At 33.7% G+C, this 18,973-nt stretch overlaps 1 protein-coding gene across 4 annotated transcripts in view; it reads right to left on the minus strand.

The window, feature by feature from the left end:
- Window positions 1–18,973, minus strand: part of COP1 (COP1 E3 ubiquitin ligase) — a 329,094-nt gene that overhangs the window by 275,220 nt on the left and 34,901 nt on the right. For all 4 annotated transcript variants that reach the window (XM_007480833.3, XM_007480832.3, XM_056815582.1 and 1 more), the window contains exons 2-3: window positions 14,601–14,660; window positions 8,875–8,972 (exon numbers count right to left, since the gene is read on the minus strand). In XM_007480833.3, coding sequence (XP_007480895.2) covers window positions 8,875–8,972; window positions 14,601–14,660 — 158 coding nt within the window. The remainder of the gene's footprint in view (window positions 1–8,874; window positions 8,973–14,600; window positions 14,661–18,973) is intronic.

Genomic DNA, 18,973 nt, shown 5'->3' on the forward strand with positions numbered 1-18,973 from the left:
TTAAAATGTGGATAATAATAGCACCTACCTCAAAAGGTTGTTGTAATGATCAAATGAAATGTAGGTAAAGTACTTTACAAACATGAAAATACTATATAAATACTAGTGGTTGTTATTATTAGTTCTAGGCACCATGATTTAGGAAGGAAAGTGATAAGACTGAAGAGCATTCGGAGACTAGAAACTAGGGAAGTAAAGTTCATGTCCTACAATAATTGTGTTAGGGCATTAGGAACGTTCAGTTTGGTAGGGAAAATATTTATATATGTATGACAACTGTCTTTAAATATATGAAAAGATAGGCTAGTTCTTCATAGTCCCAAAGTGCAGAGTTAAAAGCCAGGAGTAGAAATTACAAAGAGGCAGATTCAGGCTTGTTATAAGAAAAAGTTTCCTAACAATTTGTGCCATTCAAAAATGAAACTAGCTGCCTCAGGAAAGAATGAATTTTCCCCTCATTGAAAATTGCCAAACAAAGGTAAAATGATTTTTAAGTTATTTTGTAAAAGGGGTTTGTATTAGCTGACATTTCAATTCCAAGATTATATGACTATACATTGTTATGTTAACAGTCTGACCAATAGTTTATGTCATCAGCAAGATCTTTCACAAAATTAATTTGTAAAGATACCTATTTATTTACTAGGTGAAGAAGTGAGTATATACCAATAATGGTTATCAACAAACTAAATTCTGCCTGGATTATAACTAAATGTAATTTTAAATCCCTTGTCACACAAGAATGTTCTTTTCAAATCAACACTCACATTATAGTATTTCCAATTAATGCATAGGATTTTACATGAAATCATCATTAGTTATAAGAATTTAAGGGCAAAAAGATAATTCAATTCAACATTTAAATTGTTAATTGCCTACTGTAGGCAAAGAATTGTTCTAGACAAAATTTAAATAAGATATGCTCCTGTAGAGCTTACAGGACTGTAAAGCAATATGACAAAATAAACAGACATTTTTTTGAAACTATATTAAATGGATAGAAACAGTATCAACAAAATATTATGTGAAGTTCCTAGATAAAATGGAAAGTAAGTTACCAGCAGTTAAGGCAGTAGGGCAGTACAGGAAGAGAATTCCTAGAAGAGGTGACATTTGAGATGAGTTTTTAAAAATGAGGAAACATTCAACAATTAGGAACTAGCATGATGTATTTCACATATAAAGAACAATGTAAGCAGAGACTGTTAAGAATAAGGTATATACCAGTGAATAGCAGTTCAGCTGAAAGATGGATTACATGGTAGGAAAGTGTATGGCAGAGTTAAAAAGATCAGATGAGGACAAATTAGTCAAGGTTTTTAATATTAAGCAAATGTGTCTGAACTTTACTCAGTAGTTGAAAGGAAGACACTAAAAGGTTTTGAGCAGAGGAATAACATAACCAGATCTACATTTAACAAAAATGATTTCTCTAATAGTGTCAAGACTAAAGTGTCAAGAAAAAAGAAATGGCTAGAAGATCTGTTAGAAGGCTAAATCAAAAGTCCAGTCAAGTGGAAATGAGTGTTTATAAAAAAAATGCTAACAATGAAAATAGAAGATTTAGCACATGTGCCTGAATATGACAAGTAGGTATATAATTCACAAAGATCAAATAAAGAGAGGAAAGACCCACATATAAAAAAAATATATTTTATAGCAGCAAATTTTGTTGTAGAAACTAAGGAAAGCCCATCAACTAGGGAAATTATAGACTATAGATGTAATGAAATATTATTGCACTATGAAAAATGAAGAAAGGGATAGAATTCAGATGTGGTTTGGCCATGGCAAAGTATGCCAGGACTGCCATCTATAAGTTTCTGGACACAATACTTAGCCTAGGATTGAATGGCTTGTTTAGGTTGCCACATCACATTTATTAAGCTTGCAGTCCATTGAAATTTCAAGAATTTTCTCATATGAACTATTGTTTATACCTCTCTGGTGCTATCTTTGTAGGGAAAGGGAAGGTTCCTGGATGGAAGGGGGAGCTATGTGTAAAAAAAAATACCTCCAAATAGTAGCTCAGGATCTATTCATAGATCTCAAAGCCCTCAGATATTTATCTTTGCTAAGTCAGCTATCACTCTAATAATATGGTCATATGTCTTGACTTTGGTGTAGTAATAATGCCAACCCATTATGAGACCTATCAAAACATCTCACACTCACACTCACACTCACACTCACACTCATACTCACTCACACACACACACACACACACACACACACACACACACACACTCACCCCTGTAAACCCAAGGCTTTGGGGAAAATAAAGGTAAAAGTGGGTTTTCCTGTTGCATATTACTCTATTCGCCATTTGCCTATACTGTATTACTTGGATTTATACAGGTAAATAACACTGAGGCCTAATTCTGTCTCAGATACCGCCTTAATTCTTTATGTCTTTGCTCCCCAATTACAAGGCAACAGGGACTATGTCCTTAGATAGGAAAACCTCAATTATTCAAATATAACTAGGCCTTTTTATAGATAAGTTAAGGGACTAGAGCATCAATATTAAATCTTTGATCCTATGAACTTATACAAGCTGAAATGAGCAGAACTAGGAGAACAAAACACACAATTACAAGAAAAATAACTCTTCCGGACTTAAGAATTCTAATCGCTACAATGACATGGCTCAAGAGGACCAATGATGATACATGCTACCCATTGCCCAAAAGAAAGATAATGGACTCAAAGTATGGAATGAGATATATATTTTCAGTCAGGCTGACTGTATGAATTGTTTTGTTTGACTATGCTACCTTATTATAGAGGAGATTGTGTTATATATATATATATATGTGTATATATATATATATATATTTTTTTTAATTTAATGAAGGAGTGGAAAGAAGAGGGGAATTGGTGATGGTGACAGTGATCACAAGACTTCTGGTCAAGATGGAAGGCAAGTAGGTGAGCTCTCAACAGCTATTCCAGAAAAAAAAAATCATATCAAGATGATGTTCAAGAAATCAAATGAAAGCTATTTTTAGGAATTTGTGCTGCACTCTTCCCTCTTTTCTTCTAAAGAGATATCTCAGACTACCTCTTATACTTTGAGGAGACTGTGGTATATGAGTTTAGTGGACTGGCCATAAGAAATGAAGAAAGGAATAATTTCAGAGAATCCTGGAAAGTAGGAAACAAGGCAGAATGAGATAATTAAACCAAGAGAACAATTTATAAAATGACAACAACATTGACAAGAACAACTCAGAAAGGCTTTAGAACAATTTGAAATACTAACACAAAAGAGAACAAAAGGAAGCAGACAAAGATGAAATTTAACTACTATGTGGAATTTATTGTATACTATTTTTAAAAAGGAAATTTAATAGTTTGAAAAGGAGATAGTTTTATATACAATATTCTTTTTCTTCTCATAAACATATTTTCATGTATATAAAAGACTTAATTTCTATTTAAATTCTGAATTTAAAATTTTTAAAAGAAAGTTTTGGTTTTTTTTTCAAATGGCCTTTTGGCTATCCCTTTGAACAGGGAAATCACAATAAAGAGAATCAAGGCCTATAGACCAATGTATGGTGGAGAGGAGAGGGGAGGGGACAGGGGAGGGACCTTAGCTTATTGCTAAGCTACAATACCAGCATGACATTCAACATCCTATAGGAACTTTATCAGTTACAAGCAGGGAAGAGAATCAACTTTCAGCTGAGGTTTAGGCCAAGAAAAAGAGAAAGAGACCAGTCAAGGCCTGAACTCACAATTGACCACCAAGTAAGTGAAATAGAAGCTAAAGACTGAGGCAAGTTTTTAGAATTCCTAATACCAACCACCCTTACAGAGATTAACAACAGTATCCAGACTACAGAGAAGAGACAACTAAACAAAGCTTACACAATTCATTCAAGAATGTTGGAGTGAAAAGTCAAAACACAACATCCCAATCCCTTAATTCAGACTAAATAGATAAGAGAAAATACCGTCAACATAAATGAAGAAATATTATGGGGAAAAGAAGCCAAAAGAAAAGAATAACCCCAAAACTATAGTTAGGAAAGGGGAAAAAAAAAACTTTGTACATAAGGATTACAAGAGTTGCTGGAAAAAATGGAACTACAAGAAAAAGAAATGAAGTCATAACTCTAAAGGGAGGGGGAGAAAGGATGTCTTAAACAGAAGGTGGAAAAACCTTACTCAGTCACTAGACTCTGAAAAACAGCATAGATGAAACAAGACATATTAGGACAAAGTTAATTTTTTTTAATTAGAAAATTTAAGGTACCTATCAGAAATTAACTTAAAAAACAGATAGAGCATAAAAAATCACCCAAATTCTTGAAAACAAAGGCCAAAGAAAGAAACTGAATACTATATTGAAAAATCACAGAATTTCCATATCTACTAGAACTGAAAGGTGAAAACAGAAAAAATCTACCAATCCCTTGTTGAAGGAAACTTCAAAGAGAAAAGCCACAGGAATGTCACAGCAAAGGTATAAATGTCAAAGGCAAAAAAGAAAATATTTCAACCTCCAGGAATAAAAAATTAAAATACCAAGGAACTACACATCAAGACAAAACAAATTTTGGGCACAACTGATATAATAGAGAGAAAATAGAGGAATATTATTTACCAAAAGGTAAAAAACACTTATGCCCAAGAATAACTTATTCTATAAAAGTATATCAACCTATAGGAGGAAAAATGGCTTTTTAGTATAACAGGGAACTTCTGAGGATTCCTGATGAAAATACCAAAGCTGAAGACACAATATGAAATGCAAAAAAACAACAGGCTAGAGAAACATAGAAAGGTAAATACACAGAGTAACTGGGTAGGGCTAAACAATGATGAAGGGCTGTGTTCTAATGCAGGAGAATAAAGTATCCCTTCATAATCATTTGGTTAGTCTTCAAGGGTTACAGAGAAAAGAACATAAAACAAAAATAAGACCTTGGGGGAGGGTCTTTTTGTTTTGTTTTAATAAAAGAAAATGGAGAGAAAAAGAATACATTGTAGAATAAATAAGGCTGTAGACAAGAGATTACATTTTAGATAAACAGAGCACTGAAGATAAGAGTTCACAAACATGAAGAAAGGGGTCCAAAAAACAGTATCACATGACCATACTCTTATTTGAACAAGAAAAAGGACTGAAAAGACAAACACACAGTTTGGCATATAACAAGAGAAAGAAGATGGGTGTAGAAGGGATGATAAAATCAGGAAAGGAAGTATTACATGTGAAATATCAATTTCAGAGAGGCTATTATAAAGGAGAAGTTAAAAAATAAATAAAATCTAAGAAACTGGGGTTTTGCCTTAGTAAAGAAGACCATTTAAATGATAACTAGTACTACTGATAAATTCCTTCTCTTTCTCTAACCCCTTCTTTATAATGAGGTAGCAGGGGAGAAAAAGAGGAAAATATAATTAGATATGATGAAAAAAATACAAATTACAATAATAACAATAAAAACAATGATATAACCTCACCTAGAAAAGGTTAAAGGGTAGCAGAACAGATTAGAAAGCAAGTAAAAAATATTTTTATTACAGGAAACACACAATTAATTGAGAATTAAAATGAGAGTGGAAATCAGTAGAATGTAAAAACAAAGAGAGAAGTAAGGAAGCAAGCATCTATTGTATGCTAGACACTGTGCTAAAACTGCTTTACAAATGTTATCTCATATGATCTTCACAAAAATCAGAAGAGTAGTGCTATTATTATCCCAATTTTATAGTTGAGAAACTAAGGCAGGAGGTGGAGGAGAGATGGTGGCTTAGTAGCAATGAAAGCTGAAACTGCTCTGACAGTCCTTCCAAACCAATCTTTAAAAAGCACCTCAAAAAAACTAACAATAAGATGGCAAGAGGGGAACTTTCTTGCAGAAAACAACTTGAAAAGTAGGCAAAGAGACAGATTTTCATGGGTTAAGGGGGAACTGGAAATAAAACTACAGTCAGAGGAGTGTTGACCAATCCCCTTCCCTCTTCCCCCTCCCATGGAGCCAGTTTCTGAGCCTGGATATAGACCAACTTTGGGATTCCATGACCCAAGCCTGACCAGCAGCCTACAGAGAGGCCCAAAAGTCCATAGTGCTTGGTCCTTTCCAAGTCTGAGCTGCAGTAAAGCCCTAGCCCTAGCCATGGGTCAAAATAGCTCAGAGTGCTGACTCCTCCTGCAAGCCCATCAGCAGAGGAAACTCAGTAGGTTTCAGAACTCCCAGTCCCCCGGCCAAAAAAAAAAAAACACAGCCAAAAAAAACCCCTAATCAGAAAAATTTTATGAAGACAAAGAGCAAGGTACAGAGTCAATAGGGGATGGTGATATCAAGAAACTACATGCAAAAACTGCAAAGAAAAATGGCAATTGGCCTCAGGTACTAGAACTCAAAAAGGAATTCAAAAATCAAATAAGACAGATTGAAGTAAAATGAGAAGAAAGAAATGAAAGTAATGCAAAAAAGAAAATGGCTTAAAAAGCAAAAGTAGTCAACTGGAAAAAGAGGCACAAATATCCAATGAAGAAAAGAGTTCCATGAAAAGTAGAATGAACTAAAATGGAAAAGGAGGATTAAAAGGTCATGGAAGAAATTCATTCTTTAAAAATTAGAATTGGGCAAATACAATGGCTAATAACTTCATGAGACATCAAGAAACAATAAAACAAAATCAAAAGAATGAAAAAAGAAAAGAAAATATGAGAGAAATGAGGCAGACAGAGGTTTAAGTGAGTTGCCCAAGGTCACAAAGTCTGCAAGGAAGTGTCTGAGGCCACATTTGAATTCAGGTCTTCTTGACTTCAGGTTCAGTACTTTATCCACTGTACTACCTAATTGCCTCTCACATACCATGGATGATGAAATAATAGCAATGTTTAATAATATAATGCACTGAATGGAATAGCCTCCAGGCTCTTAAAGGAAAAGTTAATCAAATTACAGAAAGAAATTTTTTTAAATAGTTAAATAAAATAGTTTAGGGATCTGAATATGTTCCCTTTTGTGGCACATAAAATCAAACAAAGTAATAAGCAACAAAGAAGTCAATGTCCTGAACAGAAATCTAGGATTCTAGAATCTTTATTCTAGATATCTAGAAGGTATTATAAAACATCTAATCTTATAATAGATATCTAAATTTATCATTTATATATCAAAGATCAAACCTTTCACAACCATGTGTAGAAGTATTCTTGATTATACAAGGAAAAGAAAGTTTAACAAGAGCCTAAATGAATAATTTTGACCATATGAAATTGAAATTTGTTTCATAAAAAAGAAATAGTTAAAATTAACTAGGAAAAAAATAATTAACAGTGAAAAATTAACATAGAATTATAAGGGAAAATCTTTGCAGCAAATTTTCTGATAAAGGTCTGACATACCATATACAGAACTTATATATGCAATGTGCTTATATATGTGTGCATATGTATATTAACATTTATCTTCTCACCATTCATCTACTAAGGAATGCTTATTCATATATATATATATATGCATATATGTTTATGAAAGACATCATGGGAGAGGGAAAAGGAAAAGAGTAAGATTCCAAACAAAGGAGGAATGTTCAAGAGATCTATGTATACCCATCATTCTTTTCATTGTCCTTGGTTTGTACTGACTTCACTACTTAAAAGACTAGAATAAATCAGTGGTGACACTGAGCAATGTGAGAAGTACAGTTGAAAGAGCTCCTACTGTTTTTTTTTAAGTTTGTCTCCATTTTCCCAATAATGCAGGAAACTAATTTATCTGCTATAAATGTAAGGAAATAGGATACAACTGAGAGGCTGAGGAGACTACAGAAACTTAGGGATGTCTACTGTGGCAAGTCAAGGAACTGATTTTATTGTAATTCCTGAAAAATCTTTAGCTGTACCATAGATATTATATAACATTCTTTTAACAAGTTAGGTTGTCTACATTTCATTCCTAGTGATGAGTCCACTCTGACAAATAATTTCAGTACTATGCAATTTTTAACCTTTAACAAACACATAATTACATCTTCAATAAATAAAATTTATTCCCAAAGACTTACAATTACATTCACAGATTATCCCTCCTACAGCAATTTCCCAAAACCAGGAGTTAACACACTATACTTATATATTTGGTTTTATTGCTCAATCACATTATTTCTTACCTTATCCTACAAAATATAATTATGCAAAAAATTTTAGATTCTAAATTGACTAAAGCTATTCAGACTCAATGGGTTCCATCCAACTTCTACTGATGCAAAGACAAGCCTGAATTTAATTTTGTATCTTTTTAACCAATATAAAGCTTGGTAGGAAGAATGAAAGTTGAGAATATTTGCTGATGAAATGTTGTTTATAAAACTGTATAATTTTTTTTATAAGGTTAAAATATATTCAATTAACCAACAAGTCTTAAAGTTTGCAAAGTGCTTTCTTTACATATTATCTCAACTGACACTTAGAACAACCATATGAAGAAGGTGCTATTAATATCCCCATTTCACAGATAAGGAAACTGAAGCTTAGAAAGGATAGTAACTTGCACAGAGCTGGTAAGCTGATGAGGAATGATTCTAATACAAAGTACAGCACTTTATTCACTGTGCCATCTCACTTTCTAAAAAAGGAAGAGACATCTACTACCCAAAGCAATACCTACTATCAGGTATATATACTTTGTAAAGGCAAAAATAGGAGATACCACAAAATACAATTCTTAGGTTCAAGTTAAAGTATTGCTTTTCTAGCAGGCATAGCCAAGCCTTCTAGTAAAAAAAAAAACAACAAACGAAAGAAAAAAACAACCTAGTTATTTATCTCTAACTTAGCAAAATCTTATTTATCAAGTCTATACAGTGAGTGGCATCTAAAAAAAATCATTTCCAAATACTCACCTAAGAAGTTAGGATAAAGATGGTCAATGTTATCCACAACATAATTACACTTGGGACACCTATTATTGTCTTCCAGGCTCTGATGGATACATTTATAGCTATAGGTAAAAAAGAAAAAAGGAAAAAAATTAAATCAATATATGCTAGACCCTCAAAAAAGTTAGTTGCATGATTTTATCTTTAGAAAGCCAAAATGAAACTAATTTTAATGCTCATTCACAAAAAGTACATTTAAAATCATAAATCTGGGAAATCATTTTGATATTTATTCAGTGAGGTGATTATAAGTTACCCCCCCAAAAAAAAAAGATTTATGGGTTATAGTGTTACAGTAGAAAAGTAAAAGATTCTAGGTAAAGACCCAGGTTCAAATCCCAGCTCTGTAATTATGCTGTGTAACCTTTGGCAACTCAAAGAACTTCCCTGGGATTCAATTTCCTCAATTTTAAACAAAAGGAGTTACACTACATAACTTCTGAAATTCCTTCTAGTTCTAGATCTATGTTCCTATAAGATTGGTCTAAAGAGCTCTAAAGACTCCTTCAAATCTAGCACATTTTAATGTAGCTCTGAGAAATTAAATTGGAAACATTCCTAACCAAACTTTTAAAAACTTTCCTCCTGAACAAAAATTCAGTCTAATTAATACCAAATAGTGTTAAGTACCTGACGCATGCAAGGCATAATACTAGGATATGGGAATTCAAAAACAAAATTAAAAAACAGTCCTGCCCTTCAATACCTTCCATTGCACTAGGGGACATGGCACAGAAAGAGAGCAGTAAATAAATCATAATTTAAAAAAAAAAAGAAAAACACTAAAACTAAAGTTATGAGAAAGTCTTAAGCAGGAAGAAAAATGTGGAGGTTGAACCAGTTAAGACATCTGAAGGCCTTCTTCTCAAAACGTATATTCCTCTTACCTTGTAGATGAACTTTGAAGGAAGCTAAGTATTCTGAAGTAGAGCCAAGCATGTTATGTATCTCAAGTACCCAGGGACCGATGATAGGAGAAGCCAAAGTACAGAGATAGGAAAGTGAATAACAAATCTCTGTCATAAAGAAGCCTAGGTAAGCTAGAGAAGTGAACATATAGAATGGAGCAATAAGAATAGATAAATAGAAGAAAAGTGCTAGAATCAGGATGTGAAGGACATTAAAAGTTATACTGATAATTTTATTTGTTAACCTATAAATTAGAGGAAAAATAGCAAAGATTCTTAAGCAAGAATACGCCATGGTCAGCCTTGTACTTCAGGAAGACTATTTTGGTAGACTTGCAAAGAATAGGTTGGATAGGGGAACATAAAAGCAAGCAAATTAGAAAGATATTTAAGGACTAAGAGGTGATGAGGGTTTGAATTAGGATGGAGGTTACCTAAGCAGAAAGATAATGACAGAAGCCAAAGATGGTAGGGAAGTTGAATTAGTAAGGCTGGACAATTAGCTAGCTGAAGAGAGAAACTAAAGAAAAAATGTTATGAAGCAAGAAATCTTAAAGAGAAATATATTTTCTTTTAAATCCAAATTCCAAATAATAATACTTTGTAATGTCTTCCTCCCCCATTGTTTTAAAAAAACAAAAATAAAAACAAATAAACAAAAATCAAGCATTATCCTAAAAAAACCTAATTAGTAGACTAGTTTACTCCTGGGTTCAATTCTTTTACTTCTTTCCTTGAAAGGAGAGGAAACCAAAAAACTAACCAAAGTTGGGGCAGAACAGGCCAAGAGCTGGTATAAAAATAATACTCTTCCTCTCCCCAGACAATGTCAAAGACCCATATCTATCAGCAATTTGATCAGCTCTTATTTCCAACGTTATAGCAAGGTAATCAAAAGTTTTAAGCAACTGCTATACGGTTAGATTGGTTTCCTTCATATTCTCAAATAATATTCATCCCACTCACTAACCAACCCAAAGTCACTTTTTATTTTAAATCTAAGGGAAAATTTTAAAATTTCACAAAATCTGAGAACTAGAAGAAACCCCTACAACCACCTAGTCAGAGCAGTCTAATTTAACAAATTACAAAAGTAAGACTACAAAAAAGGTCTGCTTGCCATGTGATGACTGAAGAAGATACTAGCAGAAGATATCTGAGGAAAGTGAGATAAGGAGAGGAGAAGAAAGGGAGATCAGGCAAATGGACTCAATTAACATAAAGCAAGCAGTTGAGAGGATGAGTAGAAGAGTACTAATGGAAAGTCTGAGGAGCAACAAAAAGGTTTGGAAAAGCCACCAAGAGTGATTAGTCAGTCAATTAAGGAGATATAAAAGGATTGCTCTGCTATAGTGAAGGTCCAGTTGAGATTATGTAATATAAATTTGTAATGGATCTAGTGAGTGATGTTCAATAATTTTCTCAAGCTTCACTTAGCAGAAAGTGCAAAAGAAGAAAAAGAAAAAGAACGAATCCAAGGTTGAGTTTTGGCAGGTGAATATAAGGATTATGAAAAGGGGAAAAAGGGCTCTTAAGAAAAAGTGATAGTATCAAGTCAAACTGGTTCACCAAGGGGTCAAGATGAGGAAAAAAAGGAAAGTAGAGCCATGGAAGACTTGAAAGAACAGAGGGGTGTAGAGACTAGAGCATGATGAACACAAAGAATATGGTGTGAGATTGCAAGCAGGGGGTAAACTAGAAAAAATCAGCAGACTGTGATCACACACATAAGGGAATGTCAAAGTTCAGGAACATAGAAGTGGTACATTTGTGAATGATAAAAAAAAGCAAGAATATGATCATCTCTGTGTATAGCTGATATAAGGTAGAAAAGTTATATTCCTATTCAAATATAAGCTCCTTTAGGACAGGGACTGTCTCATTTTCTGTATTTGTATCCCTAATACTTAGCATAATTCCTGACACAGAGTAAGTATAGAATAAATGCTTTTTTATTCAATTCAATTGATCTCCCAAAGGGAAGAATCCAGATTATTTTTCATCTTTTTATAATCCAGAACTATCTCTTTGCATAGAGATGGCATATAATTAACATGTTAAATAAAGTTACCTATATGGCATCAAACTGCCCTTTAATAACAATAATAATAATATTGACATTAATAACAATAATGGCTGAAACATTTTAAAGTTTGAAAAGTATTTATACATTTCATATGATCATTAAGAAATAATCCAAAAAGTGGCAGAACAAGATAAACAAATGCAACACTGCAACAAATAGACCAGATTAGCATCCAAACTAAAAATAATTATGTACTTGTTGCATAATATATAATATACTTATTCTTTATTGAGAAAACTGAGGCCCCTTTTCATTACATCTCCTACTATCTGTGCCCTTGATTCCATTCTTGTCTGTGTAATTACAATTTTCCCTCATCTCTCTATTCTTTTTCTTCCCCTTTCCTTCTCTCTCTTCCCACCTCTCTCTATACTGCTCTCCCCCCCCCTTTCATCTCTTCTATCTCTTCCTATGTACTGTTTCCTTCACCACTGCCTTAAACATGCCCAAGTTTCCTTTAATCTTAAATTATTAAAAAAAAATTTACTGGACCCTACCATACTTTAAAGATATATCAATCCTTTAAACTCTTCAACAAAGCTTCCGTCTCCATTTCCTTTCCTCTCTTACCTGATCCTCTGAAATCTGGTTTCCAACCTCTTCACTCAAATAGAATTCCTCTAGACAAAAGTTATAAACAATCTCTAGAATGGCAAATCCACTGATCTTTTCTTAGACCCTATTTTTCTTAATTTCAATGTGCTATATTTGACTCCACTCCTAGATACTTTCATTTCTCTTGGTTTTCATGACAGCAATCTCTCTGAATTCTCCTCTCACCTCCCTGATCACCCCTCAGTCTTCTTTTCTGAAAAATACATATCATGTTCCAACAACTATAGGTATTCTGAAGGTTCCATAGTAAGCCTTCCTTTCTTTTCTCTATATACTTGCTACCTTGGAAATTTCAACAATAGCCATGATTGATTCCTCAACTAAACTAAGCTATTGAATTGCCTATTGAACATTTCACATTGGATATACCATTATGAAACCATCTAAAACTCAATGTCTAAAATAGAATTCGTTTCCCTCTACTCCCAAACCTACCTCTACTCCAAACTTCCTAATTGCTTTCAAAGGTACCATACCTATTCCAGGTTTCCAGGACTATGATCTTGACATTAATTCCTAACTCACTCTCAACTCCCATAATGAATCACTCACCAAATCTTGACATTTTTATTTCTAAAAGATTTCTTGCATCTGATCTCTCTACTCACATAGCTATGACCTTAAATCCAGGCTCTCAGCACTACTCAACTATATTATTGTAGCAATCTATCTATCTCAATTGTCTCCCCACTCTATAACAACCCATACATTGTTGCCAAAAATTATTTTCCTTAAATGCAAAGCTGATTTTATCACTCTCGTATTCAAACTCCAATAGACCCAATTACTTTTAAGATAAAATATACTCGTCTGTTTCACTTTTAAAGCCCTTAATAACCTGTACTAATCTTTCCAGTCTCAAAGGATTCTACTCAACTCACATATGGCAAATTAGCCAAATTAGCTTTTCATCTGTTCTTCACAGGACACTCCATTTCCCAATTCTGAGCATTTGCACCAATTGTTCACAATTCCTGAAATACACATTTGGCTCCTCATCTCCACTTTACCTCTCCACCAACCTCTCTCTTCCTTCAAGTGACAGGTCAGTCACCAACTTTAAGTCTTTCCTGATCCCCAACAGTTAATGTTTTTCTTCCCAAAATACCTTTAATAACTACTTTGCATTTATTTGTATTCATTCTTATATTTATTCAGTATGTACCCTTGTTTCCCCATTTAGAATGTAAACTCCTTGCAAGTAGAGAGTTTCATTTTTTTCTTAGAATAATCAATACCTAACACAACTGTCAGACACACAGTTGAGGCTTACTAAATGCTTGCTGATTCTAGATTAAAGCTATCAAGCAGTTAGGTGGTACAATGAATAAAGCATTAAGCCTCAAGTCAAAAAGACATGATTTCAAATTTAGCCTCAGATGCTAACTAGCTGTATGACCCTCTGGGACAAGGCATTTAATTTCTGTTTGTCTCATTTCCTCAAATGTAAAATGGGGATAATAGCTTCTGCTTCCCAGGGTTATTGTTGGGATCAACTGAGATAATATTTGTGAAGTGTTTATTATAAAAGTGCCTCCTACATAGTAGACACTAAATAAATGTTTATTCCCTTTCCTCACTCCCCTCTTGAATACCAATTATTTTCAGCTTAGCATCTTACTATCTTTAAAGAGGAATGGTAAATTTACAATTCCAATCTATACTACTATAGAAATAATTTGATAATCTAGGAATGCTATTTTCAAATTTAAGTTAAATCCACAGAAAATTAAAACTCATTTACTAACCCAAAATAGAAGCAAAAAGTTAAAAACTCCACAACAAAAGCTCAGGTTGTTAAAAATAACTTAGCCTAAAATAAATTGGGTATTCTGAAAGCACTAAATGTCAATAAAAGTTAAATATCAATACTTACATTAAAACTATATTTACTCTCTACTTTCAGGAGAAATGATAGAAAACTTTTGTTAGCAATCTACAAGGTTAAGGTAAATCTAGTTATTTCAGAGAGACTCCTTACTTTAACTGAACTTGTACCTTTCTTTGAAAGTAATGAAATGTAAACAATGCTTAAATTAGAGATCACTAAAACATTATCTCACCAAACAAAAGCATCTTACCAGAAACTGTGGCCACATTTCGTCATGTATGCTTCTTCAATCATGTCAAAACAGATGGGGCTAAAAGAAAATGGAAAATTAATGACAATTTTTGTAAATCAAGCACAAAATAGCACAATTTTAAAGAGGAATTGCTGACAATGCCAGGAAAATAACAAAAACACATAATTTTCAGACTCATATCAACTTTAACCAACTTCAACTTTCAAACTTCACCCTTTTAATATAACTGTTGTATGAGATGCTGACCTCAAGCAAAAAAGTCAAAATCCCTTCTGCATTTTAATAAAGTAAATAATGTTTTGTATATGCTTTGAAAGGCAGTGTGGTATTCTGGAAGTAGTTCTGGTCATAGGAATGAGGAAATACAAGTTCCAATCCTACCTCATATACTTAATAGGTATCTAATCTTAGACCTCCCCCAATAAGATCTTTTTCATTTGAAAGATGGTGATTAATGAGAAAACCAATAAGGAATAATGGAAAGAGCACTGAATTGGTAATCAAGAGACATCTGGATTTTAATTCTTACTTTTATTTGCTGTCAGCCCATGAACAAATCACTTAGCCTCATAAAGCATTAGTTTTCTCCTCTATAAAATGGGGATAAAAATTGTACTTACCTCAAAGGATTGCTATAGGATCAAGTGATTATTTCAAGTGTTTTATAAATCTTGAAAAGCATTATATGCTTGATTGTATTGTACTTCTTTGATCCTTAAGCCAGCCATAATATTTATGCTACCTCTCCCTTAACTATGGTTTTGAGAAGCAGGGTACATAACAGATAATAAAAGGAATGGATCTAAAGTCTAAGCTTCAGTCCTATTTCTACTACTTATTGACAGTATGCCTTGACCTCTCTGGTCCTGATCCCTCCTCTATAAAATAGGGAAACCGAAATATGTTCTATTTGATTGTCAATGAGCTGGTCAAAGCTCTTATGTGCCAAGCACAAAGCTAACTAAACACTGAAGATATAAGAAAGGGCAAAAGCAGGGGACTGCTCCCAAGGAGCTCACAGCTCACTGGAGAAAACATCCAAACAACCAAATAAAAACAAGATATACAAAGAAAAAGCTGGATATAATAGAGAAGAATTACAAGTAAAGGGGGATTGGGACAGATTTCTTATAAAAGATAGAATTTTAGCTAGAATTTCAAGGAATCCTAGAGGGAGAAAATTCTGGACAGGAGAACAGAGGTGAAAATATCTGAAGTCTGGAAATTCACCTTATACAAGGAACAATAAGGAAGCCAAAGTCCTGGAACCCAGAATACCTGGATTAAGGAAATGAAGTATAAGAAGCCTGGAAAGGTAAGGAGGGAAAGGTTCTAAATACCAAAAAAAAGTTTAAATCTGATCCTGGAAGGGAACAGAGAGCCATTCAAGGTTTACTAAATTAAAAAGGAGTCTGACATTATCAAATCTCCTTTTTAGAAAAATCAATTAAATAACAAAATGAAAGATGGATTAGTGTGAGGAGAGACTTTAAGCAGAGAAAACTAACCAGAAGCTTATATTGCTATAGTCTAGGCCAGTGATGGTGAACCTTTTAGAGACAGAGTGCTAGGCCTCTCCCCCTACCCCCTGAGTTCCATGCCCCTCCCCACCAAGCCCAAGTGCCAAGCCCCTCCTCACTACCACTTTCTGGGTACGCCCCATCTCCCTGCTTACCCCACACAGAGGAGTGTTCCCATTCAGCTACTGGATAGAGGGATGGGTGAAATGAGGAATGTCCTCAGCAAGGGTAGAGTGAGGAAAGAGAACAGTTCCAACTGGGTCCCTTTGCCTTCCTAGTAGTGATTTCTGGGGTTGGGGGTGTGCAGAGGGAGAGTGCCAAAGTGCCCACAGAGAGCACTCTATGTGCCATCTTTGGCACCTGTGCCATAGGTTCACCATCACTTGTCTAGGCATAAAGTGATAAGGGACTGCACCAAGATGGCAGCAGCTGTCAGAGCAGATAAAAAAACATATAAAAGCAAAACAGATGAAAGCAGATAAGTGAGGCATATTACAAAGGAAGAATCAATAGGACTTGGTGATTGATTGGACATGGAGAGGTGAGATTGAGTGAGAAGTCAACATTTAGATTATGAGTCTAGGTGACTTCAAAGATACTGTTTCTCTCAAACAGATGTAGGTAAGTAAGGAAGGGGTAGTGAGAAACATAATGAATTCATTTTTGGAAATGGTTAAGTTTAATATATCTATTTCACATCAAATTGCAGATGTCTAATAGGCAAATGGAAATATGACTTATGAGACTCTAGAGTAAGGATAGGTAAAAAAGATCTGAGAATCATAAGTGAAGAGATGACCATTGAATCAGTGGAAGGTGATGAAAAGAGAAGACCCAAGATAGCCTAAAGAAGGACTAGTTGTTTAGGTGGGAGTAGAATTAGGAGAGAGCAGTGTTATGAAAACCTGGAGAGAAGAGAATATAAAAGTGAAGAGAATAATCTCTTCCGTAGAAAGGTCAAAACAGTAGAAAGATCAAGAAGGATGAGAAAATGCCATCCGGTTTGGCTCTTAAAAGATTAGATAACTGGTAAGTATGAAAAAAAATTATTTCAGTTAATTAATAAAGTTGGAATAAAATGCAGAGTAATCAACTTTTAAGAAGAAAGTTAAAAGAAGAAGTAAAGGCACAAATTGTAAGTGGCATTCTCAGAGTTTAGTTACAAAAGGGAGGAGAGATTTAAGAAAATAGATAGTAATAAGGGAAATGAGGGTTCTAGGATAAGAGAGATAAGTGATTCATAAGGAGTTATAAGAGAGGAAGGGGAAAAGATTAGCAAGAGAGTGGGAATGACAAGGCAATCTGCTGGAGAAGATGGAATAGAATTGGATCATTTGTCAAATGGGGGGTACTTTAGCAAGAAGATTCTCCTCAAGTGAGAAGGGAGGGGATAGCCAGAGCATTTGAGTAAAGTGAGATGAAGAATAGGAGAGAAGAGAAAGCTCTCTGCAACTAGACTGCTTTTTCAGGGAAAAACTGAGATAAAAAGCTCAGGTAAGGTTCTCAGCTCAAAGGATGAGATGAGTAAGAACTACTGGAGAATTGAGAAAGAAAAGATTTAGAAAGGTGTTACTGTGAGTGTTATCATGAGATTCAAATGCCATGAAAAAAGTAGAGGATTGAACAAATCTTATAGAACTATGTAAATGACAATTAGTAATATATTTCTGTCAGTGACTCAAACATTTATTAAGTATCTACTATATGCTCTAAGCAAGACAATCCTTTCTCTTAAGGACTTTGAAATCTAATAGAGGAGAAAACATGGAAACAATTATTTATAAACAAGCTATTTATAGGATCAATTGGAAATAATTTTTAAAAAGACGGCATTAAAATTAAGGATTGAGAAAGGCTTCCTCTAGAAGGTGAGATTGTTGCTGGGACTAGAAAGAAGTCAGAGAAGTCAAGAGGCCTTGATGAGTAAAAGTATTTCAAGCATAAAAGTTAGCCAATGAAAATGAATGAAAATGAAAAATGAAGTGCTTTGTTCAAGAAGTGGTAAGGAGACTTTAGTTAAAACATCTTATTTCTCTTTCAGAGAGAAAATCATGTTACTTGGTAATCAAATTAGATAACATTTGTTACATAAGCACTAGATAAGTGTTTATTTCCCCCATTAAAAGGCTTTGGGCAGGTAATGAAATTGACTCTAAAAACAAAATACATTTAAGTGTCTAAAATAATATTAGCTAACGTGCTTTAAGATTTACAAATCACTTTCTTTGTTATTTCATTTGATCCTCACATCATCCCAGTGATATAATTCCCCCAAATACAGATAAAGAAACTGAAGCAAAGAGATTAAAGGATCTGCCTGGCATAAGCAACCAAGTAAAAGAAATCAGGAAAGGTTCCTCCCTAAAGAAAGTATATGTTCTTAAAAGCCAGAAATTCTAAAATACTTATGTGATGTGAGCATGCAATGAGAAATGGAGGCAGTCTGTACAAAGGCATAGGGATGAAGACATGAAATGCTGAGTTAGGAGTTAGGAGAACAGCAAGTAAAACAATTTGGTCAAATATCTATTCAAACATTAAAATATTACAAAATTTTTATTAAAGGAAGTTTTTGACTAAAGAATCTTCTGTCAGTCAAATTCAAACTCCTATTTTATACTTACTACCTCCTTTAAGTTAAGTCCAGAAAAATAAAAGTTTAACAAATGTATTTCTATTACAGAATTAAGTCAATCCAAATTTATACATCAAATATAAATGTATACATATAAAAACATTCTCATATAGTGTTGTTCACTTTAATTTTTAAAGAATTATGTTAAAATCAAATATATCAAGTATAATTTTCCATTTACATTTTCTATTATTCTTTAATAATTCTGTTGTAAA

The sequence above is a fragment of the Monodelphis domestica genome, chromosome 2, assembly GCF_027887165.1.
Source record: "Monodelphis domestica isolate mMonDom1 chromosome 2, mMonDom1.pri, whole genome shotgun sequence".
Lineage (NCBI taxonomy): Eukaryota > Metazoa > Chordata > Mammalia > Didelphimorphia > Didelphidae > Monodelphis > Monodelphis domestica.